Source organism: Mus caroli, unplaced genomic scaffold (assembly GCF_978045245.1).
Source record: "Mus caroli unplaced genomic scaffold, Mus_caroli_1 scaffold_5, whole genome shotgun sequence".
Taxonomy (NCBI): domain Eukaryota; kingdom Metazoa; phylum Chordata; class Mammalia; order Rodentia; family Muridae; genus Mus; species Mus caroli.
Window position 1 is genome coordinate 66,060,397 of NW_028227260.1, and position 27,748 is coordinate 66,088,144.

Here is a 27,748-nt window from a genome sequence, read left to right on the forward strand (position 1 = left end):
ACCCACAACTGTTTTTTCAAAACTGTTGCAGCAACTATTTCACCTGTCCATTTCTATTCTTCTATGTTTCTGATACCTGAAACTGAGTGATTTGTGAATTAAAGACATTTATTTGGGCTTATGTCTAGGAGTCTGTAAGACAGAGCTTGGGCAGCGACCTCTAGTTGGGGGCTGCTGCCACTTTTGGCACAGTTTAAAATGAAAACACAAAGGGACACAGAAGGCACAAAGGCTCTCTTCCCAGCAACCCACTCAGGATAAGTTTGTCTATTTCTTTCTCCTCTCAAAGAGCAATAATACAAGAGGCCCAGAGCTTCAGAAACAAAGACCAAACAAGCAACCAACCAGGACTGGAAGCCACCCCCATGCACCAAACAAGAGGCAGTCCAGAACGGGGAGGCAATAGCATGGGAAAGAACCTCAGGCTGGAGACTCTAGGTGACCATGCTTTCTTTACTGTGGGCAGCACTGGATCTGCATTGCTTCAGAGCATCAGTAGAGGACTGAAGATTTAGGGCAAAACCATCTGATGGGGTGGAGGTGGGAGTGGATGGGGCACCATCTCCTCCCCAGGCTCACTGGGGCAGTCTTGGCAGGGCCAGGGCAGGTCATCTTAGAGAGGCATCTCAAGGGCTGGTGCGCCTACCACCACACAGATGGACTGTGAGGCACTACCCACAGCACCCATGCCCCAGGGATTTTTGCATTAGTACCTCTGATGTCTAATGAAACAAGCTGATTTGGGCCACACCAGTCCAGTACAGTTCCTCAAACAAGGTATTACTACTACATGTTGTGGTAGGCCGTGTGACCACAACTGAAGACAGGATTCCTTGGTTTCTGTATAAGATGAGAATCATGAGGTTTGCCATGTGTTGGATGCTGTGGTACCCGCAGACAGTACCTTGTGATAGGCTTTTCGTGGTGACTTCTGTTGCTGACTTCCTCTTTAGCTAGATTTGGGGGTTTGCTTTTTTGGTAAGTTTGGTTTGCTTTGGTTTTGGGTTTTTTTTTCTCTGATCACCTTAGGTTCAGGAAGGTTTTGGGTCACCTCAGGGTCTGGTCTTCCTCTGATCAGGTGAATCCTGCAGGACAGGTTTCCCACCTGTCCTCTGGATACTTTCCTGGTCAGACCTGGCTCCTTGGGGTTTCTGTATTTTATGTTTCTCCTCTTTCTTAAAGCTTCAGAGGAGGCCATATTCTTTCTCACATCTCACTGGATGAGAGTCATCTTGCTTTATGCAAGATGTTTCTGGTAAAAGGCTCCCATACATTAATTAATTTTTCTCAAGAAGCCAGGTCACATATGTAGGAATAAACTGGAGATGCAACATCCTGAAACATCTGCCTTCTTATAAGGTTAAAATGCTGTTGCCAGAGATAATTTCCCTCCCTATTTATGCATAGACTAGCAATTTTACTGGTTAATACACTATTCAGCAAATGGAGTCATTTCTGCTCATGGTCAAACAGTTCTTGCAGTCATTTCTGATGCTCATTATCATATCATGACTTAAGAATTTCTGTTTCTTTGGTTTCTTTGGGTATTTACTTCTTTGTTTGTTGTTTTCTTATTGTTGCTGTCCTTTCCTTACTCATTTCATAGAGGATGAAGCAAGTTCTGGGTGTCTGTAGGAAGCAAACTTCTTTTATATACCCTCCTCCTTTAAGCCAATTTAGACACAAAAATTTATTGGAAGATATGTATGTATAAGGGCTAGCAGTTTCACAGGAACTTTGTAGAAGGTTTGATTTCTTTGATATGACTGTATTTGTGCATAAGACACACGGTTACTTCTAAAATTGAGGTTGAAAGACACAGAGCTGTGTTGGGTGTAAACAAATGGCTGCAAAAACACAGTGCCAAACAACTTCTAAGCTGTGGTCAAAATGTTTGCTGTTGTCACCCTAAAGTTGAAGAAGTTTTGAGTTTGGTGGTGTATAGCAGGGAAGTCTAGAATGATAATCAGTGTGCACATTGAAAACACAATGACATACATAGCTGTGCATTAGTGAAATGTGATTCGTGCCACCATATGATTAGAGTTGCAGAAGGCTACATCTTAAGAACAAAAGCAAGGTGTGTTGCCAGTTTGCAACATACCCTCAGACCTGGTACTAACAACACTGAGGATGGGTTCCTAGATACCCAGTCCAGAATGATAGGCTTTCTGCCCAAGTCTCAATTGACTCTGCTCACGTAGTCAACACAGAAATGGAATGGCACAGGGAAAAGTCCTGTTTGGGGGTCTCACAGGCTTAAATGAGTAAGCAAGGAAGGGGGCCATGCACGTCCAACAAAGCCTTCTGCCGAAAATCTTCTGCTCTTGGTGCCTTAATAAGTAACACACTGAATAAATTATTAGCAAGCTTAGTGCCGGAGAAAGAAAAGCTCTCTCCCCAATACCTGGCCTACATTTTCAAAGAAGCAGCCCATACTTCTCAGTGCTTTACCACAGGGATACTTTATTCAGGCTCTCATGTACAGTATCCGAGGCACGGATGAGCATCCTGATGTATCTAAAGGTATTGTTAAACACAAGAATAGCCACATATGCAAACCATGATGACACAAAAGAAAATAAAAAAATAGAGAAGAAAAGAAATGTTGCCTTAGGAATAAGCTCAGAAACTTGTGAAGAGACGGCTCAAAATATGCTACGAGATGCAGCCTTAATGACACCCAGAAATATCAAAGTCTTCCAAAGGAAAAAAATTAATGCAAGGTCGAGAGCCTACAGCCATAGTTAGAACATTTTCCTACCTCCTGCTAAGACCCTACAATGCAAAAGCATTGAGGAGGAGTTTCTGATTTTGGCCAGGAAGTACATTACAAGTTAAGAAACAAAAACACAGCAGGCAGTCCTCAGTGAGGCCACCATTTTGGCTCTCTTAGTGACAGACTTGGGTGCGAACCTGCTGACCAGTTTTTGGTCAGTGAAGCTGAGCTTGTGTCCTGAGGTGACAAGGACAGGCAGAATAGCCTCAGTCTTCACTCTCCATCAGGACCTGCAGACAGAAATGCAAAGGCCACATTAGATCACAGATGTGTCCTTACATGACTGGCGGGGGTAACATTGTGTAACAAGCCATCTAAGACCTTCATTATGACCAACGACCACATCTGATCATACCTGGATTCCTTCTCTCTAATACTGGCTTCACCAACAGTCCCAGCCATGAGTCCCATTTGGTCAAGCCCAGGGTCCCTGAGTACTATGAAGGACTCTCTGCCTGGAGTAAGTTATTCTTTCACCCTGGCAGGCACCAGACATTCTGGCATAGCTTATATTCCCTACCCACCCAGATAGACCCCTGTGAAAAGCAAGTTTCCCAGCTCCACTCAGCATCCTTTGAACCAGAATATCCAGCCAGACTGGCTTGTCACTCACACAGTGTTATTCCTTGGCTCTTTTTACTCTTGAGCCTTCTTTCCAGCCTCCCTAGCTATGAGAGTCTCCCCATCAACTCACAAAGCCCTTCCTTGATGAACACCTGAGATCTCATGTATGATTAAGCCTTGAAGGCTTCACCATTACATGCCCACATGGAGAATACCTTGAGCTGGTATGGAGATCTCCCTCCATCCCTGACCCTTTTGCCCTGCGCTTCTCTTTGAGGCCAACTCAGGATGCTGAGGGCTGCTGCACACCCATGGATTGGGAGTCATTTTACCTGGATCTATCCACTTTTCTTCCACTTCATGTGCTGTCTACCCTCCCATGATACTTTGCCAACTGGAGGGCCTCACAGTCTCCTGAATTTAGGGTACTTAATTGCCCACTGCTGTTGAGCAAAAGCCTTGAAAGCTGAATATAGACTGAGCAGTCTCTGGTTCCTGCTTCCCAATCATACTGAAGAGCTGGCGGCTCTAGCCTCAGGGAAGAGAAAACCACTAACTGCACTCACTCCTCTGTCAGCACAAGCCTTCCTGTTTCCCCACCCTCTCCAGCACCCCACCCTTGCCCCCTGTTCCTCATTCAAGGATCCAGGTATGTACCTGGGGTGCTGCGAATCTCTTGCAGTGACTCAGGGGAGTTATGCAGAATCAGGAGAGCCTCAGCAGCATCCATGACCTTCTGCCAGTGTTCCTCAGCAGACGAACTGGCCTGGTTGGAGGCGACTGTGCCCTGGGCGTAGACTTCAGGGACCTGGTTGGAAATGTTGTTGCTCTGGGAGCAGATGACAGGAACCTGGTTAGCAGTGCCAGGGTGCTGGGAAGAGATGTTGGAGTCCTGAAAAGTGATAGGACAATGAATTCTACCAAATCACACTCCCCTCCCCCAAGATAACAGACCCTTCATGACGCCCCCATTCCTTCCCAACAAACACCCATCTCTAAAGGTTCTTCTCTTTCCATCCCTTCCCTTCCAGAGACCTCGTCCCTGCTCATTTACCAGGACCTGTGCCAGCACAACAGGGGCGGCAGTGCTGGTATTGGGCTGCATCATCACATTAGGTAACCTGGAAAAGAGGAGAGGAGAAGCCAGGGTGTTAAACATTCTGGGTGGCCACAACTGCAAGTACTCATGGAGAGCTGGGGTCCCTGCAAGACCAGGCTCAGGGCATGTGAATATCTGCAGACAGTAGGACAGATGGCACTGGCCTTTTGTGTTTGGAATGGACCTTCCCCTGTTTCCACCCCTGTCTTCCTTCCAACCTCCTTCCATATCCCTTCTTGAGACACTACTTTTGAGAGTGACCTCTTTTCCCTGGGTACAAGGAAGATGGACAAGGGCTGCTGGAATGTGCAATGCACCAATAGAGAAGTGAAGCAGTCCTCTTCAGAGTCTGACTCTTGCCTCCACATTGCCCCTGCCCACCAGTCATGAAGGATATGCGAAGCTCATGTGGCAGTAGACACATTCTCAGCTGGCCTGGAACAGTTCCCTGGGCCTCTGTGACCCTTCCGGTTGTGCCTCCAGATCTCAGCAGAACCTTTCCCCATGCCCATTCCCCTCAGCCTGGATCAATAGTCTCAACGTGTCTGAAAGCCAACTGTGTGGTCTATGCACTGTGCTTGTCCTCTTTAAAGCTCCTGGGCAGACTATTTTCCACACATTCACACAGTGAGTGAATACCGCAGAAAGATATCACCAAGTGTGTCACACAGGAAATAGTAAATGTTGGAGGACTATGTCCTTGCAAGTTAGGCGGCAATGCTACTTTGTTGTTCCACCATGATTTACCGTTCCTCTCCTCTCCTCTCCTCTCCTCTCCTCTCCTCTCCTCTCCTCTCCTCTCCTCTCCTCTCCTCTCCTCTCCTCTCCTCTCCTCTCCTCTCCTCTCCTCTCCTCTCCTCTCCTCTCCTCTCCTCTCCTCTCCTCTCCTCTCCTCTCCTCTCCTCTCCTCTCCTCTCCTGTCTTTTCCTTTCTTCCTTCATTTTTTCCTTCCATCACTCATTTTTTCCATCATTCTTTCTTTCCCTCCCCCTGCTTTAACTCCCTGTCCCCTTCCAGTATTCTTCCTTTTTCTTGCTGCTGCCCAGACTTCTATAGCACCAGGAACATGTGTTGACACATAGGCCATAAGCCACAGCAGGCTCCATTGTCTTTCTTTCTTGCTTTCTTTCTTTCTTTCTTTCTTTCTTTCTTTCTTTCTTTCTTGCTTGCTTGCTTGCTTGCTTGCTTGCTTTCTTTCTTTCTTTCTTTCTTTCTTTCTTTCTTTCTTTCTTTCCTTCTTTCTTTCCTTCTTTCTTTATTTATACTCACAGGCAGGGAATAGTCACGGGCTGGCTGGGATTCCATGGGAAAGAAGGGGTCATTTGAAGATTAAGAGTCACCGGAATACAGGGCATATTGATGACTGTTATCGGCAAGCTCAGCATCAGAGGCACTTGGAAGATTCCCTGAAAGGACAAACATCCCATTTAAACATCAGATCTGACTACTGAGACAGAAATATGGGAATGTTTTAAGGTCATGAAAGCCATGAACCTCCACAGAGCTTTCTAAAACTTGGTAACCACAATCTCACTGCTTTGTTTGTTTTTTTTTGGTTGGTTGGTTGGTTGTTGCTGCTGTTTGTTTTTCTTTGGGGGGTTATTTTTCTTGTTGTTCTTTTCTGTATTTGGTGTTACTGAGGCCCAAATAGAAGTGAAGCCTTTCGCATGCCTTCGATGCAAGTACCAGACAGCATTGTTGGTAGAATCTCAGAGTTGAGGACACAGTTAAAACTAACCAGAAAATGACTGCTGGCTTGGCACCTCTCCGTGTAGCAACTAATTTTCCTTACCTGTTGTTGACCTGTGTGAAGCAGGACTTCAGGCTGGTAAAGAGGATACAGGTGCTGATCTGTAAGAGACCATGCAGAGCTTGGCTGAAACTCCCTTCCCACCAGACTCTGCTGAAAGCACAACTCCCATTTGAGAACTCATGTCCCTGCCAATCTCTTTTCAATACCTCACACACAACATTCTGTTTTCTGTAAAAAGGAGATACTTCTCGATGATGGGACCTCTTATACCTTGGACAGGTTAATGGGGAGGAAGGTTTGCCAAAGTTCAAGTGGAGATTCTGTGGTCCTAATGGTGACAGAAACCCTTGGGCTTACCACACTAGAATTGAGACCACCCCTACCTGGCCAGACACACTCACCCATGACAGCAGAACTGGGGGGAAACTGCTGGGCAATCATAGGAGTGCTGGTGGTGTCAGTCATTCTTCTGGGGCCTCAAGCCTGACACCTCTTTCTCAGTTTTCCCTGCTCTTCTTCCCAAAACTTACAGTGCACAAGGCTCTACCAGATTCCCTAACAGAGGAGATTGAAGGACTCATGTTAGTCACACATATGAGAAGGTGGCTCTTGTAGGAAGATCCTGGCAGGATTGTGCTTCACCCCAATTGTTTATGATTCTCCCATGGGTGTGGCACTTTCAGAGCAAAGTACAGGCCCTGAGACCAAGTTTGCCCCCAAACCCACACTTGTCTTTGCTCATCTGGTTCCATACCCTCTATTCAAGGGGAGTCAGAATGCCAGGAGAAACAGATCATATCTGTTTTTAGGTTTGAAATTCCATGGTTGTAGAGTTGGGGCGGTGACCAAAATGGCCACTGGAATTCCTTCCCCCAGTGTACTTACCCTACCGCTAGACACCTCTATCTCTAGTGCCTACAAGCCTCCTGTTGTCCTTCCGGTGCACTGACAGAATCACTTCTCTGGAACACTGCCTTCTCCTAAGGAGCTGCTCTTCAAAGCCCCACAACAGTACAGCCTGAACCTGACTGTCCCTGCTCACCATTGCCTGCTCTTTCACTCACTCACTCACTTGCTCACATCAAGCCCCCGGTGAGGAGCAGACAGGTGTCCCTGTATCTCCCTCAGCAATCGCCACACTCAGCTCTCTTGCATCATCCTGTGCTCTGGCAATGCCCAAGGCTAGTCCAGCTTTCTATGTGAACTTCTACCTGGCTCCCTAAAGTACTGTATTCACTGACTGCCCCAGTGGAAGTGAATGAACTTAATCGCTAGCTTTAAGAGAAACCATATATCCCCATTCTAGCTGCATTATCTTTTATACTCAAGTCCAGGCTTAATCTTAATAATTCCGTTGATCCCCTGGGGAACTGCTAACCACTTGCTCCTCCACACACCATGCTGCCATCTCCGAAGAAGCTTGGCCAATCCATGCCAGAAATATCAGTGCCTGGGAAGCTGAGGCAGGAGAGTGGTGAGGTGCACACCAGCTCATAACTCTGGCTCAGCCAGTAACCCATAATGACCACATCAAAGACAATAACAACAACAACAATAATAATAATAATAATAATAATAAAAGACTACACTACTCTAGAATCTTGGACCACTTACATTTTGGTATCTTCCTGCATCCTACATTTTCGCCATTTCACCAACTTCTCCAACTGAAAAAGGATTTTTGGCCCCATGTGAAACTTTATGCCCTGTTTGAGCCAGGGGGCTATATCTAGGAGATAGAGCCTCCTCTGGGGGCTGTTTGTCTCAGGATAAATGCTATGCCCTGTTCAAGTCACGAGGAGATATCTAGGAGATAGCTCCTCCTCAGCAGGCTGGTTTTTTTTTTTTTTTCAGTACAAGTGCTATGCCCTCCTTGTTCTAGCCAGGAGATAGCTAGGAGATAGCTCCTTGTCAACAAGCCCTGTAAGCACTTTTTCTCAGGTCTAAAGACTCCCCCTGTTTCTGTCTCTGTCTCTGTCTCTCTCTCTCTGTCTCTCTGTCTCTGTCTCTCTGTCTCTGTCTCTCTCTCTCTCTCTCTCTCTCTCTCTCTCTCTCTCTCTGGTCTGGAGAGGTGGCTCAACAGTTAAGAGCTCTGTCTGCTCTTCCAGAACACCTGGGTTCAGTCCCCAGCAACTATATGTTGGCTCACAACTGTATTTATCTGAACTTCCAAAGTTTCTGAAGCCATCACTCATACAGGCAGGCAAAACTACAATGCATGTAAAATAACAATAAAAATAAACATTAAAATGTATTCTGTTTGGTGTTATGAAAACAAGTTCCACAGCCTCTGGTCAGTCTTTTAGATGGTTCCCCACACTTCACTAATGGCACCTGAGCACATGACTTCTACTCTTTCTTGGTAGTCCCTCCTTGTGTCTGTAGTCCTATGGCAGTTCAAAGAGCACAGGTTCTCCTCGGGAAAGCCAGTCATCCCTTCCTGCCCCATCTGAGCCAAAAATAGCAGTAGGCTCCCTCATGGTCACTCAGCTGGCAACCCTTGGAGCACGAGCCCCAGTGAGGGGGCAGGGTAGGCTAGGCAGTTCTTGGCTAAACTGCATCTCTGGCCTCACCACTGTAGACCTGCTTGAGGAGGCTGAAGGTTGAAGGAATTGGGTGCCCAGAGATAGGGGGTAGGGTGGGGTAGAGTGAGGCGGGAAGCAGGACAGGGAATGTGTCAATCTTACTCTTGATGCCAATATTATTCTAATATAGTTACCTCAGTGCCCAGCGGCTGAGAATCAAGAAGTTGAGTGGTGAGGGAAGATGCACTTCCTCCCGCTGCCACCTCAGTTTGCAGCCAAGGAGCTGCCAGGGCTGCCTTTTCTCTATCCTGCACCTGTTTCTAGACCAATGAGCTTGCTCCACTCATACAACTTCCATGGCAACCTTGTGGCTCATCTGTGACCCATACTAACCCCCAGTGACCCCTGTTCTTCTCTGTAATCACCCAGTGACACCTGTGAGAGCAAATCCAAGATTGCGCTCTCTAGTGGTCTTTACGTGTGTTGCCACCGTTTTTGTGGTGCCAGAATTTTCAGGCTATCTACTTGCCAAGCCTTGGAGCCTGAGCCCCAGTGAAGGGGTAAGGTAGGCTAGGTGTTTGCACGCTAAGCTCCATCTCTGGCCTCACCCCTGTAGACATGCTTGAGGAGGATGAAGGATGAAGGAATTGGGTGCCCAGAGAAAGGGGTGGAGTGGGGTAGGGTGAGGCGGGAATCAGGACAGGGAACGTGCAGATCTTATTTTTGATGCCAATATTATTCTAATATAGATTCCTCAGTGTCTAGCGGCTGAGAATCAAGAAGTTGAGTGGTGAGGGAAGATGCACTTCCTCCCGCTGCCACCTCAGTTTGCAGCCAAGGAGCTGCCAGGGCTGCCTTTTCTCTCCCCTGCACCTGTTTCTAGACCAATGAGCTTGTTCCCCTCATACAACCTCAGTTGCCACCTGTGGCTCCTCTGTGACCCATACTGACCCCCCAGTGACCCCTGTTCTTCCCTGTAAGCACCCAGTGATTCCCACTAGAGGAAAACCAAGATTGCGCTCTCTAGTGGCCTTTACGTGGGTTTCCGCCATTTTTCTGGTGCCAGCATTTTCAGGCCACCTACTTGCCAAGCCCTGTTTGACCTCTCCAAAGTGCAGCAGGTCAGGGCTAAGGCCAGCGACTTGCTATCACTTGTCTCTCATCCCAGTACTGGGTAGACAGATGAATTTGGAGCCCCGAGTTTGAAGGTGCTTGCATGCTCTACAGAGAGAGTTCCAGAACAGCCAGGGCTGCACAGAGAAACTGTCTGGCTGTTGTATAGACAGAGTCGTGTAATAATAAAAATGGGGAGGCAGAGACATGAGGGTGCATGGGGCTTGCTTGCCCACTTAAGAAAATCAATGAGATCCAGGTTCAGGGAAATGGGGTGCCTCAAGAAACTTGGAGAGGGCCGGGAAGTGCTGGCTCAACCCTTTATTTCCAGCACTTGGGAAGGCAGAGGCATGCAGATTTCTGAATTCGAGGCCATTCTAGCATATATAGTTAGTTCCAGGACAGGCACCGCTACACAGAGAAACCAAAAAAATAAAAAAATAAAAAATAAAAAAGGTGGGTGAGTGGGTGTAGAGGGATAGAGTGATGGACTGAAAGTCAACCTCTGGCTCCATCAGAAATGTTCACACAGGGAAGTCTGCATACAGACACACACACACACACACACACACACACACACACACACACACCGACACACACTCCACTTTCCTCTGTTTGGCTTGATATCATGCACGTATGAATAGTTGTTACACAGGCCCTATACAGAACCTGATGTTTCATTTCTGTAGAGCAATGATCCTGGATTATTGCCTAACTTCAGACTGACACTTGTAGGTTCTTAGGTTTCTGATGTTTCCTTTTCTTTTGTCATGTTTTCAAATTTATTTCAAGATTGACTGATTTGTTTGATGTGACTAGGTGGTTTAAATGCATATGTGTCTGTGCACTACATGTGTGCAGTTCCCTCAGAAGCCCATAGAGCTTGTTGGACCCTCTGGGATTCAATTTGTTGTAGATGGTTAGTAGTAGCCATGCCTGTGTTGGGAACCAAGCCCAGATCGTCCAGAACAGCAGCCTGTGCTCTTAGCTGACTAGCCTTCTCTCTAGCCCATAAGCATTGAATTGAAAAATGGTCTTACTATGTAACTCTGGATGGTCTTCAATGCACTGTGATGCCCAGGCTGTAGTTTAATCTCAGCTGTCTTCATGCCTCAGCCTTCTGTGTGCTGGGATTATAGACAGGAGCCCCATGGCAAGCTCCCAGTGTTCTTTACTACACAGTGTTGAGCTCCATATTTGCACTCTCAGATGAGAAGACCAGGCCTGAGATGCAGAATTTGACATTGGGAGGCTCTGTTCTCTCTACTGATGGTGGTGGTGTTTGTTGGTTGGGGACGTCCTTAGTGATCCAGTGGAAGGGAAAGGACAGGAGTTACCCACCTTCTGCTGCCTTAATACCTCGGGCAAATCTGCTTTCATGTATGCCTGTTCTCACCTTATTTCCCAGGTGATTTCCAAGCACACTTCATTAAGAATGGTCATGTACTGCTTTACAATAAGAACAACAGTCTGTCCCCTTCATCTTCTTTAGCCTGAGAAGACACAGCTGATGACAAATACAGTGACCACTCCTTTATCTAAATCATGTACATGCATTGCTTTGTCTGTCTGGGTTCTTACAGGAGTTGAAGCCTCACCTTGCCTTTTCAGACTTTCAAGGACTTGCCTTCAAATGTCTTGGCATGTATCTTCTATGGCCTGTATCCCATTCCTAGGCAAACACAATATTGTGATCTCACCAAGAAAGTCTGTTAAACTCAAGTAGCATCTAGGTTGCCAGACAGTCCATATTTAAATTCTCTTACCTGTCCTGTTATATTTTCAGAGGCCAAATTTTACCTTACTCCCTCTTTGTTGTTTTTAATGGGATCTTCCTTAATGTTACAAAGAATTTTGCTCCTTGTGCACAGTAGCATCAAGTTTTTGATTATTTCTTAATCCTATTATCCTTCCATAATGCTACAATTAAGCATCAGTTTAGTTCAAGATAATCAGCTAACTTTTTTTTTTTCTTCATGTCTCCAGTTAAGTAAGTCTGTTTGAGAAGAAATTCAGACCAAGAATGGAAAGTGAGCCAAGTAGAAAAGCCATGGCTACATATGAACAATCTCTTCTTGGATTTTATCAAAATTTAGGCTCTGAAGATTCTGCTTTGGTATCCACACAAAAACATTTTTGGTACACTACAAATACTGTGTTGCTGGGTACGGCAGGTGCCTTTAATGCCAGCACTTGGAAGACAGAGGCAGAGGCAGGCCAATTTCTGAGTTCCAGGCCAGCCTGGTCTAAAAAGTGCATTCCAGGACAGTCAGGGATATATAGAGAAACCCTATCTCGAAAAACAAACGAACAAACAAACAAACAAATCCTGAGTAAAAGTACATAATGGTCTATAACAACAACAAAAAAGTTGAGTTTGACAAAAACAAACAAGACAACACATAAGCTGGCCTAATGGTAAATGATCCATTTTTGGTCATCTGCTCAAGAGATGGCAAATTCTAGGCCTATTTAACATACTTAGTGAGTTCCTGGCTTGCAAGCTTCATGGAGAAATACTTTGTGCCTCAATGAAATCAACAGTGATGTGGATTGGTTTCTGCATTACACTGCTTATCTTGTATGAGCTACAGCTCTGGAGTTGAAATACACAATCTCTCTGGTCCTTTAAAAATGTGTTTTTTCCAGAAAGAGGTGACAGCAACTGTTTGTGTGTATACAGTAGGCAGTACATTTTCCTGTAGTGTTTTCTAGTATTTTATAAGTAGTTATCATTTATTGTGCTCTCATTGTGAAGAATAACTCTTTCCCCAAGAGCTATTCATATTTTTCATGTGATTATGCCCTTTCAAACCCTCACCCCAAAATAAATTGTTACACCCTCAAGTCGTTTTTGTCAGTTATTTCAAAAAACTTACCAATAAAGTATACAGCAGGAAAACCCCCTTTTTCCTATTAGAATGCAAGCTATCCTCGTTTGAGACTGTACACTGAGAGACAGTGACTACTCAGCTCCCTAGCACAGACCCTGGGTTGCCTGGAACTTTTCTCCTCAGAATGTCTGAAGTCCAGCTCCAGCTCACACCCACACTGAGGGAGGGACTAGCTGGGTGTCCAGGGAAGACACACAGAGAGTCCAGTGAACTTAGGTCTTCAGTTAAGAGACGTGTGCCAGGATCCATAGGGGGGGCAGGAGCTGGCATGGGTGGATTCTGTCACTAGACATTGGTTTTCTTCTAGCTAAGGGCTAGCATTCTCTCACCTCCACAGGTGGTTGTGTACCTTCCTCCTAATCCTTGGAGGTCAATTGTTCTGGGACCTAACACTGAACTGTGTACAAGTGCCTAACTACATGTAAACCTCATCCACAGAGCTGTCATGCTTGTTCACAGTGAACTCTTTCCAATCTGTAAAACACCAGGTACAGCTTAGATGAGCCTCACTGTCACCCATCTTTCCAAATATGATGCATATGTGTGACAATGTACACTAAGAAATATTAAAACTATCTTAGGAAGCCAAAACACAATACTAAATATAAAATAATTGAATAATATACAAATTGTTTAAGCTCGAAACACATTTATTTATGAGCAACAGAAAATGATCTCAGTAGTATATATATATGTGTGTGTGTATACACACGTATATGTGCATATATTTACGTGAGTATATATGTATATGTATAAACACATATATATGCATATATATATGAATATGTATTAAATTTAAGAGTTATAGGAAGAATTCAAGTGGTACAGGAAAGTTTGTAACAATAATGTAGGAAATATATTTATGTATAAAATTCTCATTAAAATATTTCCAAAATATAAATATTTTTGTAAAATCAAATGTTTGAACTCTATGTGCTAATATAAAAATAATATGCTTCTATTTTTTTACTAATAAAGCTGTTAATGAAAAGATTGATTCTACAGACATTAGGAAATAGATTAAACAAGGTGCAATCCTGACATCTGTAGTCCTTGCAGTTATGAAGGCAAAGAGATGATAGATTGAATCCAGAGTTAAGACCAACCTAGGCAATAAAAGAAGCCCTATTGTCACATTAAACGTGCACGAAGAAGGTACTAGTTGATAAATTTTTCACAGTTAAAAATTATGTCTTTTATGTTATGATATTATATCTTAGTTATTGTTCTATCATCATGTCAAACCCACGACCAAGGCAACTTATAGAATCTAATTGGAGAGTTGCTTACAGTTTTAGAGGTTCGGTTGGTGTGTTAACATTAACATGGAGAATGTGTCAGGAGATAGCAAGCATGGTGCTAGAGCAGTAGCTGAGATCTCATATCCAGACTACGAATATTAAGCAGAGAAAGGGAGCCTGGGTCTGGCATGGGATTGTGAAACATCAAAGCCAGTTCCCCACCTCCATGGCCCGGTAACACATCTTCTCTAAAAAGGCCTTACCTACTAATTCTTCCTCAGTCCATCAACTGAGAACCAGACACTTAAAAATATATTATACCTCTAAGGTTCATATTCATTAAAACCACCATAGATTATAATATCATCACCTTATTTCTCTCCTTACTATCCATCCTCTCCTTGGTCCTTTTCAAATTCATGGCCTTTCTCTTTTCATTTTCCCAAAGAAATCAACATCCTTAGTAAAATAAACATATTTGTTAAGAGATCTAAACTGTGAAATGAATGAAGAAAAGTCAAATCTCTTTATGGAACTCTGTAACTATGAGTGTGTGTTTGTGTGTGTGTGTAGTGTCCAACAATACATATATAGAAAAGAGGTAAAGTGCTAGTGAAAAACACTTCTTAATATTTTATTTTGTGACAATTTCATGTGAGTACTGTGTTAACACTGTTGACTTGGGGGACCATGAAAAGTAGCTTTGTTGCCAGTTCAGCTAAGGCTCTAAACATCAGTGATCATGAAGGGATGGTAGGCCTGGTTCCTAGGTACCAGGTCCCTGCATTTCCCCATAGATTTATGGCCTTCACTCATGCAAGGAGAATGCCCCAAACCCCTCTGCCTGAGGTCACAATGGCTCAAGAATGGCCTCTATATTGATGAGGCCTGGAGACTTAGCCAATAATCTTTCCTTCCCTGATACTCCTCCCTGTAAAGGTATTTAACCTCAGGACCGCCCTGAGAAATAGGGTTCAGTTTTACTCATCCAACGTTTCCCATGACAATAATCTCTTAAAACCATGGACTGCCTTCTTTCATCAGGATCCACAGTGGGGATTCATGTAGAAGCCTCTGCACTCCCAGCCACTACCATGACTAAGCAAAGCCCAAGCCCAAGACACTGCCAAGCCAAGAAATCACAAGCAGGATAAACCCCCTCCTTTTCCCCCTCTGTGTCAGGCCAGATCCCCCCTGAGGGCAGGGGCCCTCTGCTCTCAGCTCTTCTGCTGCTCCCAGAGGCTCCTGGGTTTCTGAGATCCTGAGAACTAGATAGCCTGGTCTCCTTGCAGGCCTGGGGACACCTGAGCCAGCTCAAGCTGTCCTCTGCCTCAGCCTGTGCTTCCCCATCCCCTGAGTGATGTCCTCAGGGCTGCCCTGTGACCCAACACCTGCCAGGCTGGCGCCAGAGTTGGGTAAGCACAGTCAACTTCCCCTGGAGCAGCCGAGCTCTGAGGCAGAGCAAATGTGAGACCCCATAACCCTACATTGCCTTCTTCCTTTTCACTCCTCCTGTGTTGCTTTCATTCCTCATCAAATTCATTAATTTATCTTCTTTAAATACAGTTGTTTCATATGTATGTGTGTGCTCATGTAAGTCTATGCACACAACCTGCTGAGTTCATTTAGTTTGGCTCATATGTGTTTGTGTTTAGGCCCTGGAGAAAATCACTTTTCCCTCTCTCCACAACCATTAGTTATCTGTATCTCTTCTTCTAGGGGCAGAGCCTTGTGAAAATCCCCCCGCCCCCCAATTCACATTCACATGTCAACCAGTGTTGCCATTTTTTATGTCTTGTTTACCAACCATACAATTGAGATGTTCTGTCACTCATAGAATACATTGTCCCACAATAGACATCCCTCCCTAGTCCCCTGACTCTTCCAGTCTCTCCCTCCTCCACAATGTTCCCTAGGCCTTAGATGTTGGGGTTGTGTTATACATGTATCAATTAGGGCTGGCTACCCCACACTCCATTGTTCTTTATATTTTGACCAGTTATGGCTTTCTGTAATAGTCTTCATCTGCTGCAAAAGAAAATTCTTTGGTGAGGAGTCAGAGGTACTTATTTATGGATAAGAGGATCCGTATTTAGAATGAAGTTAGAAAGTATACTGGTTTAAAAAAGGGGCAGTAATAGGTGCTCCTCTAGAGTTCATGGCTTCACCAGTTAGGAGGAGTGGTCAAGGTTTATAGTACAGAGCCTGTATTCCCACCTATTGAGTGGTACTTACGTCCATTTAGAGACCTTGTCATTCTGGTCATTGTTGTGGTTCATCGACATTATAGCTGGGAGATAATTTTGATTGCTTATCTCCTTTGGCAACTTGCATAGCTCTTGCCAGTACTGCATGGGTTAGTCTTCAGGACAGAGACCTTATGTCAATTCTACCTCAATTCCTCCAAGTGCTCTGCCCAAAGTATATTGTCTAGTAGGGTCTCCTTTTTAACTTTGGGGAGGTAGCCAAGGCCAATGGACATTGTTAACTAACAGGCAATTCTACTAGACTCCTCCCACGGACTTCAAAATGGCTTCCATCATAATCTGACTGACACACGCAGGTTCTTCATGTGTGGGCTACATGGCTCTGCTCCCATCTGTCTGTCTGTTTGTCTACATGTTCACTTGTCTGCCTCTACCCCTTCTCTAAGTCCTTACCATTCTTCCCTTCTTCCAACAAAACTCTTTGATACCAGATCTATTGCATGGTGGAATTATTTAGGGCCACACCTTGGCATGGGCCTGTCAGGTACCCCTCACCCCCATTTTGCCTTCTCAATTCGGTTCCCCTGGGTTTCCTGGAATACAGGGTACCATGCTTGGGACTCATTTATACCTCATCCATTAGAACTGTGTCCAGCTACTCCTAGCCTCTTAATTTATCAAATCTGGCCTCAGTATACCACCCAACATGGATAAATTCTGCATTCTTTATTCCTTTCTGCCTGGTCTCCCTTCCCACACCACTTAAACGTCTCGTCTGTAAGTTTCAACATGTCAGGGCCAGGTGGAACCGCATCATCCCTCCAACAGCTGCTGCAAACCAAAATCACTCCTGACGTATGCACAGACCATCTGTTCAGGGATTTGATTCCATACTCTACCTGAAGTCCTGTTCCTCCACGTGGCTCTGGCTCTTAGCCTCCCTACATGGGCTGTAGGCCCCACTTCCTCCTTCAGCAGCCCTGCACTAAGAATGCTCTCTCTTAGCTCTACCAGTGTCTGACAAATAAAAAAGTGGATGCTCCAGCCATTCATAGGACAGAGCACAGGGTCCAATGAAGGAGCTAGAGAAAGGACCCAAGGAGCAGAAGGGGTTTGTAGCCCCATAGGAGGAACAACAATATGAACTAACAGTACCCCCAGAGCTCCCGGGGACTAAACCCACAACCATAGAGTACACATGGTGGGACTCATGTATCCAGCTACATATGTAGGAGAGGATGGCCTAGTCAGACATCAATGGGAGGAGAGGCCCCTGGTCCTGTAAAGGCTTTATGCCCTAGTGTGGTGGAATGCCAGGTCCAGGAAGATGGAGTGTGTGGGCTGGTAATCATGGGGAGGGGGGACAGGATACAGGGAGGGGGCTTTTGGAGGGGAAACCAGGAAAGAGGATAGCATTTGAAATGTAAATAAAGAAAATATCTAATAAAAAAAACAATGCTTTCTCTCCCTTCATGGATTACAAATTGGCACACCTGACTTCCAGATTCTCAATGCCACACAGAAATGATTCCCATATTTCTTTTTATGCAAACGCACTGTGCTTTACACTTAAGGGTCTACTACCCCGTTCTTAAAAGTCTTTTATCTTCGATATCTTTGCATTCTGCTCTGAAATGAAAAAAATCATATCATGAGAATGCTGTTAACTCTTATCTAAGAATATATAACTTGCTTGATGTATATTCTTTAAAACCTGTATAATCTGCAACAATATTTGTCTTGTTTCAGCTCTTGTTAAGAACATATATATGTAAGCAAATTCAAGTCTGTGTGTGAGTTGGGTTTAACTCCATATGTGTATATTTGCATATAATTTGGATGCAACTCTCATTGTGTGTGTGTGTGTGTGTGTGTGTGTATAAAATGTTACGAAAGTGGAGGAATATGAAAAAAATATATATAGTCAGGTACATGGCTTGCCACATGCCATGTGACTTCCTCATCTTAATATGACCATGTGGTATAAAGCAACAATTATAATACTTCTAGTTGTTGAAATTGCATCTGATTCTTCCTCCCAGTCCAGTGTTCCCAGAAATAAGACTCAGACTCAAAATATATTTACAAATGCCTTGCCCATATAGCTAAGCTCTTCTCCGACTAGAATCATAACATAAATTAATCCATTTATTTTGATCTACATTCTGTCATGTGTCTGGTTACCTATGGTCAGGTAGCATGCATCTGTCTTCTTACATTTCGCTGGGTGGATCTCCTCCCTGGCTCTAAGCCAGAATTCTTTCTGCCTTCTGGGTGTTCTGTCTTCTACTATCTGCCTAAGCCATGGGCTATCAGATTTATTATTGATGGGTGCCATATCCATACAGACTAAGATATTCTCTCTACAATTCACTTTTTGAGTCCAATAAAGGGCTCTTTTCTCAAATAGTAACTGAATACAATAAAAAACAATGGAGATAATTATGAAAAGTATTGGGGCAGATTTACATTTATAACGTCCAGTCCATTTATATTTGGCAACTTAATGTAGTCTAACATTAATCCCATCTTGGAGAGTTTAGAATTCGGTATCTAAATCATTTTCTATAGGAACTTGTACTACCATCCTAAAAACAACTTCTTAGCCCAGACCGTCTGACCGATCTTAAGTGAAGCAGGAATAATGAAAGATTTGCTTATGCTGTCTTGGCACAGCTTGGCAATCAACTTCACTCTCTCTGTGTGTCTTTTATGAATACCATTTTGTCTACAGATGAATTTAGGTGGTTAACTTGAAAAAGTTGAAGCAACTTCATATGGAGGCTTTTGATGCTCACTGTCGTCTTTGAAGTACCATGTGGGTACGGTCAAGAGCAAATATGTCTATTAGTCAAAAGATATTTAATAATGGTTCTCAGGTTCAAAAGAAAACTATGCAGGGCTCTAACCATCGCTGGCATCCAAACCCACAACTGTTTTTTCAAAACTGTTGCAGCAACTATTTCACCTGTCCATTTCTATTCTTCTATGTTTCTGATACCTGAAACTGAGTGATTTGTGAATTAAAGACATTTATTTGGGCTTATGTCTAGGAGTCTGTAAGACAGAGCTTGGGCAGCGACCTCTAGTTGGGGGCTGCTGCCACTTTTGGCACAGTTTAAAATGAAAACACAAAGGGACACAGAAGGCACAAAGGCTCTCTTCCCAGCAACCCACTCAGGATAAGTTTGTCTATTTCTTTCTCCTCTCAAAGAGCAATAATACAAGAGGCCCAGAGCTTCAGAAACAAAGACCAAACAAGCAACCAACCAGGACTGGAAGCCACCCCCATGCACCAAACAAGAGGCAGTCCAGAACAGGGAGGCAATAGCATGGGAAAGAACCTCAGGCTGGAGACTCTAGGTGACCTTGCTTTCTTTACTGTGGGCAGCACTGGATCTGCATTGCTTCAGAGCATCAGTAGAGGACTGAAGATTTAGGGCAAAACCATCTGATGGGGTGGAGGTGGGAGTGGATGGGGCACCATCTCCTCCCCAGGCTCACTGGGGCAGTCTTGGCAGGGCCAGGGCAGGTCATCTTAGAGAGGCATCTCAAGGGCTGGTGCGCCTACCACCACACAGATGGACTGTGAGGCACTACCCACAGCACCCATGCCCCAGGGATTTTTGCATTGGTACCTCTGATGTCTAATGCCACAAGCTGATTTGGGCCACACCAGTCCAGCACAGTTCCTCAAACAAGGTATTACTACTACATGTTGTGGTAGGCCGTGTGACCACAACTGAAGACAAGATTCCTTGGTTTCTGTATAAGATGAGAATCATGAGGTTTGCCATGTGTTGGATGCTGTGGTACCCGCAGACAGTACCTTGTGATAGGCTTTTCGTGGTGACTTCTGTTGCTGACTTCCTCTTTAGCTAGATTTGGGGGTTTGCTTTTTTGGTAAGTTTGGTTTGCTTTGGTTTTGGGTTTTTTTTTTCTCTGATCACCTTAGGTTCAGGAAGGTTTTGGGTCACCTCAGGGTCTGGTCTTCCTCTGATCAGGTGAATCCTGCAGGACAGGTTTCCCACCTGTCCTCTGGATACTTTCCTGGTCAGACCTGGCTCCTTGGGGTTTCTGTATTTTATGTTTTTCCTCTTTCTTAAAGCTTCAGAGGAGGCCATATTCTTTATCACATCTCACTTGGATGAGAGTCATCTTGCTTTATGCAAGATGTTTCTGGTAAAAGGCTCCCATACATTAATTAATTTTTCTCAAGAAGCCAGGTCACATATGTAGGAATAAACTGGAGATGCAACATCCTGAAACATCTGCCTTCTTATAAGGTTAAAATGCTGTTGCCAGAGATAATTTCCCTCCCTATTTATGCATAGACTAGCAATTTTACTGGTTAATACACTATTCAGCAAATGGAGTCATTTCTGCTCATGGTCAAACCGTTCTTGCAGTCATTTCTGATGCTCATTATCATATCATGACTTAAGAATTTCTGTTTCTTTGGTTTCTGTGGGTATTTACTTCTTTGTTTGTTGTTTTCTTATTGTTGCTGTCCTTTCCTTACTCATTTCATAGAGGATGAAGCAAGTTCTGGGTGTCGGTAGGAAGCAAACTTCTTTTATATACCCTCCTCCTTTAAGCCAATTTAGACACAAAATTTTATTGGAAGATATGTATGTATAAGGGCTAGCAGTTTCACAGGAACTTTGTAGAAGGTTCGATTTCTTTGATAGGACTGTATTTGTGCATAAGACACACGGTTACTTCTAAAATTGAGGTTGAAAGACACAGAGCTGTGTTGGGTGTAAACAAATGGCTGCAAAAACACAGTGCCAAACAACTTCTAAGCTGTGGTCAAAATGTTTGCTGTTGTCACCCTAAAGTTGAAGAAGTTTTGAGTTTGGTGGTGTATAGCAGGGAAGTCTAGAATGATAATCAGTGTGCACATTGAAAACACAATGACATACATAGCTGTGCATTAGTGAAATGTGATTCGTGCCACCATATGATTAGAGTTGCAGAAGGCTACATCTTAAGAACAAAAGCAAGGTGTGTTGCCAGTTTGCAACATACCCTCAGACCTGGTACTAACAACACTGAGGATGGGTTCCTAGATACCCAGTCCAGAATGATAGGCTTTCTGCCCAAGTCTCAATTGACTCTGCTCACGTAGTCAACACAGAAATGGAATGGCACAGGGAAAAGTCCTGTTTGGGGGTCTCACAGGCTTAAATGAGTAAGCAAGGAAGGGGGCCATCCACGTCCAACAAAGCCTTCTGCCAAAAATCTTCTGCTCTTGGTGCCTTAATAAGTAACACACTGAATAAATTATTAGCAAGCTTAGCGCCAGAGAAAGAAAAGCTCTCTCCCCAATACCTGGCCTACATTTTCAAAGAAGCAGCCCATACTTCTCAGTGCTTTACCACAGGGATACTTTATTCAGGCTCTCATGTACAGTATCCGAGGCACGGATGAGCATCCTGATGTATCTAAAGGTATTGTTAAACACAAGAATAGCCACATATGCCAACCATGATGACACAAAAGAAAATAAAAAAATAGAGAAGAAAAGAAATGTTGCCTTAGGAATAAGCTCAGAAACTTGTGAAGAGACGGCTCAAAATATGCTACGAGATGCAGCCTTAATGACACCCAGAAAGATCAAAGTCTTCCAAAGGAAAAAAATTAATGCAAGGTCGAGAGCCTACAGCCATAGTTAGAACATTTTCCTACCTCCTGCTAAGACCCTACAATGCAAAAGCATTGAGGAGGAGTTTCTGATTTTGGCCAGGAAGTACATTACAAGTTAAGAAACAAAAACACAGCAGGCAGTCCTCAGTGAGGCCACCATTTTGGCTCTCTTAGTGACAGACTTGGGTGCGAACCTGCTGACCAGTTTTTGGTCAGTGAAGCTGAGCTTGTGTCCTGAGGTGACAAGGACAGGCAGAATAGCCTCAGTCTTCACTCTCCATCAGGACCTGCAGACAGAAATGCAAAGGCCACATTAGATCACAGATGTGTCCTTACATGGCTGGCGGGGGTAACATTGTGTAACAAGCCATCTAAGACCTTCATTATGACCAACGACCACATCTGATCATACCTGGATTCCTTCTCTCTAATACTGGCTTCACCAACAGTCCCAGCCATAAGTCCCATTTGGTCAAGCCCAGGGTCCCTGAGTACTATGAAGGACTCTCTGCCTGGAGTAAGTTATTCTTTCACCCTGGCAGGCACCAGACATTCTGGCATAGCTTATATTCCCTACCCACCCAGATAGACCCCTGTGAAAAGCAAGTTTCCCAGCTCCACTCAGCATCCTTTGAACCAGAATATCCAGCCAGACTGGCTTGTCACTCACACAGTGTTATTCCTTGGCTCTTTTTACTCTTGAGCCTTCTTTCCAGCCTCCCTAGCTATGAGAGTCTCCCCATCAACTCACAAAGCCCTTCCTTGATGAACACCTGAGATCTCATGTATGATTAAGCCTTGAAGGCTTCACCATTACATGCCCACATGGAGAATACCTTGAGCTGGTATGGAGATCTCCCTCCATCCCTGACCCTTTTGCCCTGCGCTTCTCTTTGAGGCCAACTCAGGATGCTGAGGGCTGCTGCACACCCATGGATTGGGAGTCATTTTACCTGGATCTATCCACTTTTCTTCCACTTCATGTGCTGTCTACCCTCCCATGATACTTTGCCAACTGGAGGGCCTCACAGTCTCCTGAATTTAGGGTACTTAATTGCCCACTGCTGTTGAGCAAAAGCCTTGAAAGCTGAATATAGACTGAGCAGTCTCTGGTTCCTGCTTCCCAATCATACTGAAGAGCTGGCGGCTCTAGCCTCAGGGAAGAGAAAACCACTAACTGCACTCACTCCTCTGTCAGCACAAGCCTTCCTGTTTCCCCACCCTCTCCAGCACCCCACCCTTGCCCCCTGTTCCTCATTCAAGGATCCAGGTATGTACCTGGGGTGCTGCGAATCTCTTGCAGTGACTCAGGGGAGTTATGCAGAATCAGGAGAGCCTCAGCAGCATCCATGACCTTCTGCCAATGTTCCTCAGCAGACGAGCTGGCCTGGTTGGAGGCGACTGGGCCCTGGGTGTAGACTTCAGGGACCTGGTTGGAAATGTTGTTGCTCTGGGAGCAGATGACAGGAACCTGGTTAGCAGTGCCAGGGTGCTGGGAAGAGATGTTGGAGTCCTGAAAAGTGATAGGACAATGAATTCTACCAAATCACACTCCCCTCCCCCAAGATAACAGACCCTTCATGACGCCCCCATTCCTTTCCAACAAACACCCATCTCTAAAGGTTCTTCTCTTTCCATCCCTTCCCTTCCAGAGACCTCGTCCCTGCTCATTTACCAGGACCTGTGCCAGCACAACAGGGGTGGCAGTGCTGGTATTGGGCTGCATCATCACATTAGGGAACCTGGAAAAGAGGAGAGGAGAAGCCAGGGTGTTAAACATTCTGGGTGGCCACAACTGCAAGTACTCATGGAGAGCCGGGGTCCCTGCAAGACCATGCTCAGGGCATTTGAATATCTGCAGACAGTAGGACAGATGGCACTGGCCTTTTGTGTTTGGAATGGATCTTCCCCTGTTTCCACCCCTGTCTTCCTTCCAACCTCCTTCCATATCCCTTCTTGAGACACTACTTTTGAGAGTGACCTCTTTTCCCTGGGTACAAGGAAGATGGACAAGGGCTGCTGGAATGTGCAATGCACCAATAGAGAAGTGAAGCAGTCCTCTTCAGAGTCTGACTCTTGCCTCCACATTGCCACTGCCCACCAGTCATGAAGGATATGCGAAGCTCATGTGGCAGTAGACACATTCTCAGCTGGCCTGGAACAGTTCCCTGGGCCTCTGTGACCCTTCCGGTTGTGCCTCCAGATCTCAGCAGAACCTTTCCCCATGCCCATTCCCCTCAGCCTGGATCAATAGTCTCAATGTGTTTGAAAGCCAACTGTGTGGTCTATGCACTGTGCTTGTCCTCTTTAAAGCTCCTGGGCAGACTATTTTCCACACATTCACACAGTGAGTGAACACCTCAGAAAGATATCACCAAGTATGTCACACAGGAAATTGTAAATGTCGGAGGACTATGTCCTTGCAAGTTAGGCTGCAATGCTACTTTGTTGTTCCACCATGATTTACCGTTCCTCTCCTCTCCTCTCCTCTCCTCTCCTCTCCTCTCCTCTCCTCTCCTCTCCTCTCCTCTCCTCTCCTCTCCTCTCCTCTCCTCTCCTCTCCTCTCCTGTCTTTTCCTTTCTTCCTTCATTTTTTCCTTCCATCACTCATTTTTTCCATCATTCTTTCTTTCCCTCCCCCTGCTTTAACTCCCTGTCCCCTTCCAGTATTCTTCCTTTTTCTTGCTGCTGCCCAGACTTCTATAGCACCAGGAACATATGTTGACACATAGGCCATAAGCCACAGCAGGCTCCATTGTCTTTCTTTCTTTCTTTCTTTCTTTCTTTCTTTCTTTCTTTCTTTCTTTCTTTCTTTCTTTCTTTCCTTCTTTCTTTCCTTCTTTCTTTATTTATACTCACAGGCAGGGAATAGTCACGGGCTGGCTGGGATTCCATGGGAAAGAAGGGGTCATTTGAAGATTAAGAGTCACCGGAATACAGGGCATATTGATGACTGTTATCGGCAAGCTCAGCATCAGAGGCACTTGGAAGATTCCCTGAAAGGACAAACATCCCATTTAAACATCAGATCTGACTACTGAGACAGAAATATGGGAATGTTTTAAGGTCATGAAAGCCATGAACCTCCACAGAGCTTTCTAAAACTTGGTAACCACAATCTCACTGCTTTGTTTGTTTTTTTTGGTTGGTTGGTTGGTTGTTGCTGCTGTTTGTTTTTCTTTGGGGGGTTATTTTTCTTGTTGTTCTTTTCTGTATTTGGTGTTACTGAGGCCCAAATAGAAGTGAAGCCTTTCTCATGCCTTCGATGCAAGTACCAGACAGCATTGTTGGTAGAATCTCAGAGTTGAGGACACAGTTAAAACTAACCAGAAAATGACTGCTGGCTTGGCACCTCTCCGTGTAGCAACTAATTTTCCTTACCTGTTGTTGACCTGTGTGAAGCAGGACTTCAGGCTGGTAAAGAGGATACAGGTGCTGATCTGTAAGAGACCATGCAGAGCTTGGCTGAAACTCCCTTCCCACCAGACTCTGCTGAAAGCACAACTCCCATTTGAGAACTCATGTCCCTGCCAATCTCTTTTCAATACCTCACACACAACATTCTGTTTTCTGTAAAAAGGAGATACTTCTCGATGATGGGACCTCTTATACCTTGGACAGGTTAATGGGGAGGAAGGTTTGCCAAAGTTCAAGTGGAGATTCTGTGGTCCTAATGGTGACAGAAACCCTTGGGCTTACCACACTAGAATTGAGACCACCCCTACCTGGCCAGACACACTCACCCATGACAGCAGAACTGGGGGGAAACTGCTGGGCAATCATAGGAGTGCTGGTGGCGTCAGTCATTCTTCTGGGGCCTCAAGCCTGACACCTCTTTCTCAGTTTTCCCTGCTCTTCTTCCCAAAACTTACAGTGCACAAGGCTCTACCAGATTCCCTAACAGAGGAGATTGAAGGACTCATGTTAGTCACACATATGAGAAGGTGGCTCTTGTAGGAAGATCCTGGCAGGATTGTGCTTCAACCCAATTGTTTATGATTCTCCCATGGGTGTGGCACTTTCAGAGCAAAGTACAGGCCCTGAGACCAAGTTTGCCCCCAAACCCACACTTGTCTTTGCTCATCTGGTTCCATACCCTCTATTCAAGGGGAGTCAGAATGCCAGGAGAAACAGATCATATCTGTTTTTAGGTTTGAAATTCCATGGTTGTAGAGTTGGGGCGGTGACCAAAATGGCCACTGGAATTCCTTCCCCCAGTGTACTTACCCTACCGCTAGACACCTCTATCTCTAGTGCCTACAAGCCTCCTGTTGTCCTTCCGGTGCACTGACAGAATCACTTCTCTGGAACACTGCCTTCTCATAAGGAGCTGGTCTTCAAAGCCCCACAACAGTACAGCCTGATCCTGACTGTCCCTGCTCACCATCGCCTGCTCTTTCACTCACTCACTCACTTGCTCACATCAAGCCCCCGGTGAGGAGCAGACAGGTGTCCCTGTATCTCCCTCAGCAATCGCCACACTCAGCTCTCTTGCATCATCCTGTGCTCTGGCAATGCCCAAGGCTAGTCCAGCTTTCTATGTGAACTTCTACCTGGCTCCCTAAAGTACTGTATTCACTGACTGCCCCAGTGGAAGTGAATGAACTTAATCGCTAGCTTTAAGAGAAACCATATATCCCCATTCTAGCTGCATTATCTTTTATACTCAAGTCCAGGCTTAATCTTAATAATTCCGTTGATCCCCTGAAGAACTGCTAACCACTTGCTCCTCCACACACCATGCTGCCATCTCCGAAGAAGCTTGGCCAATCCATGCCAGAAATATCAGTGCCTGGGAAGCTGAGGCAGGAGAGTGGTGAGGTGCACACCAGCTCATAACTCTGGCACAGCCAGTAACCCATAATAACCACATCAAAGACAATAACAACAACAACAATAATAATAATAATAATAAAAGACTACACTACTCTAGAATCTTGGACCACTTACATTTTGGTATCTTCCTGCATCCTACATTTTCGCCATTTCACCAACTTCTCCAACTGAAAAAGGATTTTTGGCCCCATGTGAAACTTTATGCCCTGTTTGAGCCAGGGGGCTATATCTAGGAGATAGAGCCTCCTCTGGGGGCTGTTTGTCTCAGGATAAATGCTATGCCCTGTTCAAGTCACGAGGAGATATCTAGGAGATAGCTCCTCCTCAGCAGGCTGTTTTTTTTTTTTCAGTACAAGTGCTATGCCCTCCTTGTTCTAGCCAGGAGATAGCTAGGAGATAGCTACTTGTCAACAAGCCCTGTAAGCACTTTTTCTCAGGTCTAAAGACTCCCCCTGTTTCTGTCTCTGTCTCTCTCTCTCTGTCTCTCTGTCTCTGTCTCTGTCTCTGTCTCTCTCTCTCTCTCTCTCTCTCTCTCTCTCTCTCTGGTCTGGAGAGGTGGCTCAACAGTTAAGAGCTCTGTCTGCTCTTCCAGAACACCTGGGTTCAGTCCCCAGCAACTATATGTTGGCTCACAACTGTATTTATCTGAACTTCCAAAGTTTCTGAAGCCATCACTCATACAGGCAGGCAAAACTACAATGCATGTAAAATAACAATAAAAATAAACATTAAAATGTATTCTGTTTGGTGTTATGAAAACAAGTTCCACAGCCTCTGGTCAGTCTTTTAGATGGTTCCCCACACTTCACTAATGGCACCTGAGCACATGACTTCTCCTCTTTCTTGGTAGTCCCTCCTTGTGTCTGTAGTCCTATGGCAGTTCAAAGAGCACAGGTTCTCCTCGGGAAAGCCAGTCATCGCTTCCTGCCCCATCTGAGCCAAAAATAGCAGTAGGCTCCCTCATGGTCACTCAGCTGGCAACCCATGGAGCACGAGCCCCAGTGAGGGGGCAGGGTAGGCTAGGCAGTTCTTGGCTAAACTGCATCTCTGGCCTCACCACTGTAGACCTGCTTGAGGAGGCTGAAGGT

At 45.0% G+C, this 27,748-nt stretch overlaps 2 protein-coding genes across 2 annotated transcripts; both read right to left on the reverse strand.

Annotated features, from left to right (window-relative positions):
• Positions 1–2,460: 2,460 nt before the first annotated feature.
• LOC147004625 (doublesex- and mab-3-related transcription factor C1-like) lies at positions 2,461–7,873 on the reverse strand. Its single transcript, XM_085837639.1, has 7 exons — positions 7,810–7,873; positions 6,597–6,750; positions 6,235–6,293; positions 5,712–5,848; positions 4,398–4,464; positions 4,001–4,235; positions 2,461–3,009 (listed from the first exon to the last, which is right to left on the reverse strand). The coding sequence occupies exons 2-7, from the start codon at positions 6,658–6,660 to the stop codon at positions 2,993–2,995; spliced, it is 579 nt and encodes a 192-aa protein (XP_085693765.1). The 5' UTR covers positions 6,661–6,750; positions 7,810–7,873; the 3' UTR covers positions 2,461–2,992.
• Positions 7,874–21,562: 13,689 nt separating this feature from the next.
• On the reverse strand, positions 21,563–26,838 carry LOC147004626 (doublesex- and mab-3-related transcription factor C1-like). Its single transcript, XM_085837640.1, has 7 exons — positions 26,775–26,838; positions 25,568–25,721; positions 25,206–25,264; positions 24,684–24,820; positions 23,500–23,566; positions 23,103–23,337; positions 21,563–22,111 (listed from the first exon to the last, which is right to left on the reverse strand). The coding sequence occupies exons 2-7, from the start codon at positions 25,629–25,631 to the stop codon at positions 22,095–22,097; spliced, it is 579 nt and encodes a 192-aa protein (XP_085693766.1). The 5' UTR covers positions 25,632–25,721; positions 26,775–26,838; the 3' UTR covers positions 21,563–22,094.
• Between the last annotated feature and the right edge of the window lie 910 nt (positions 26,839–27,748).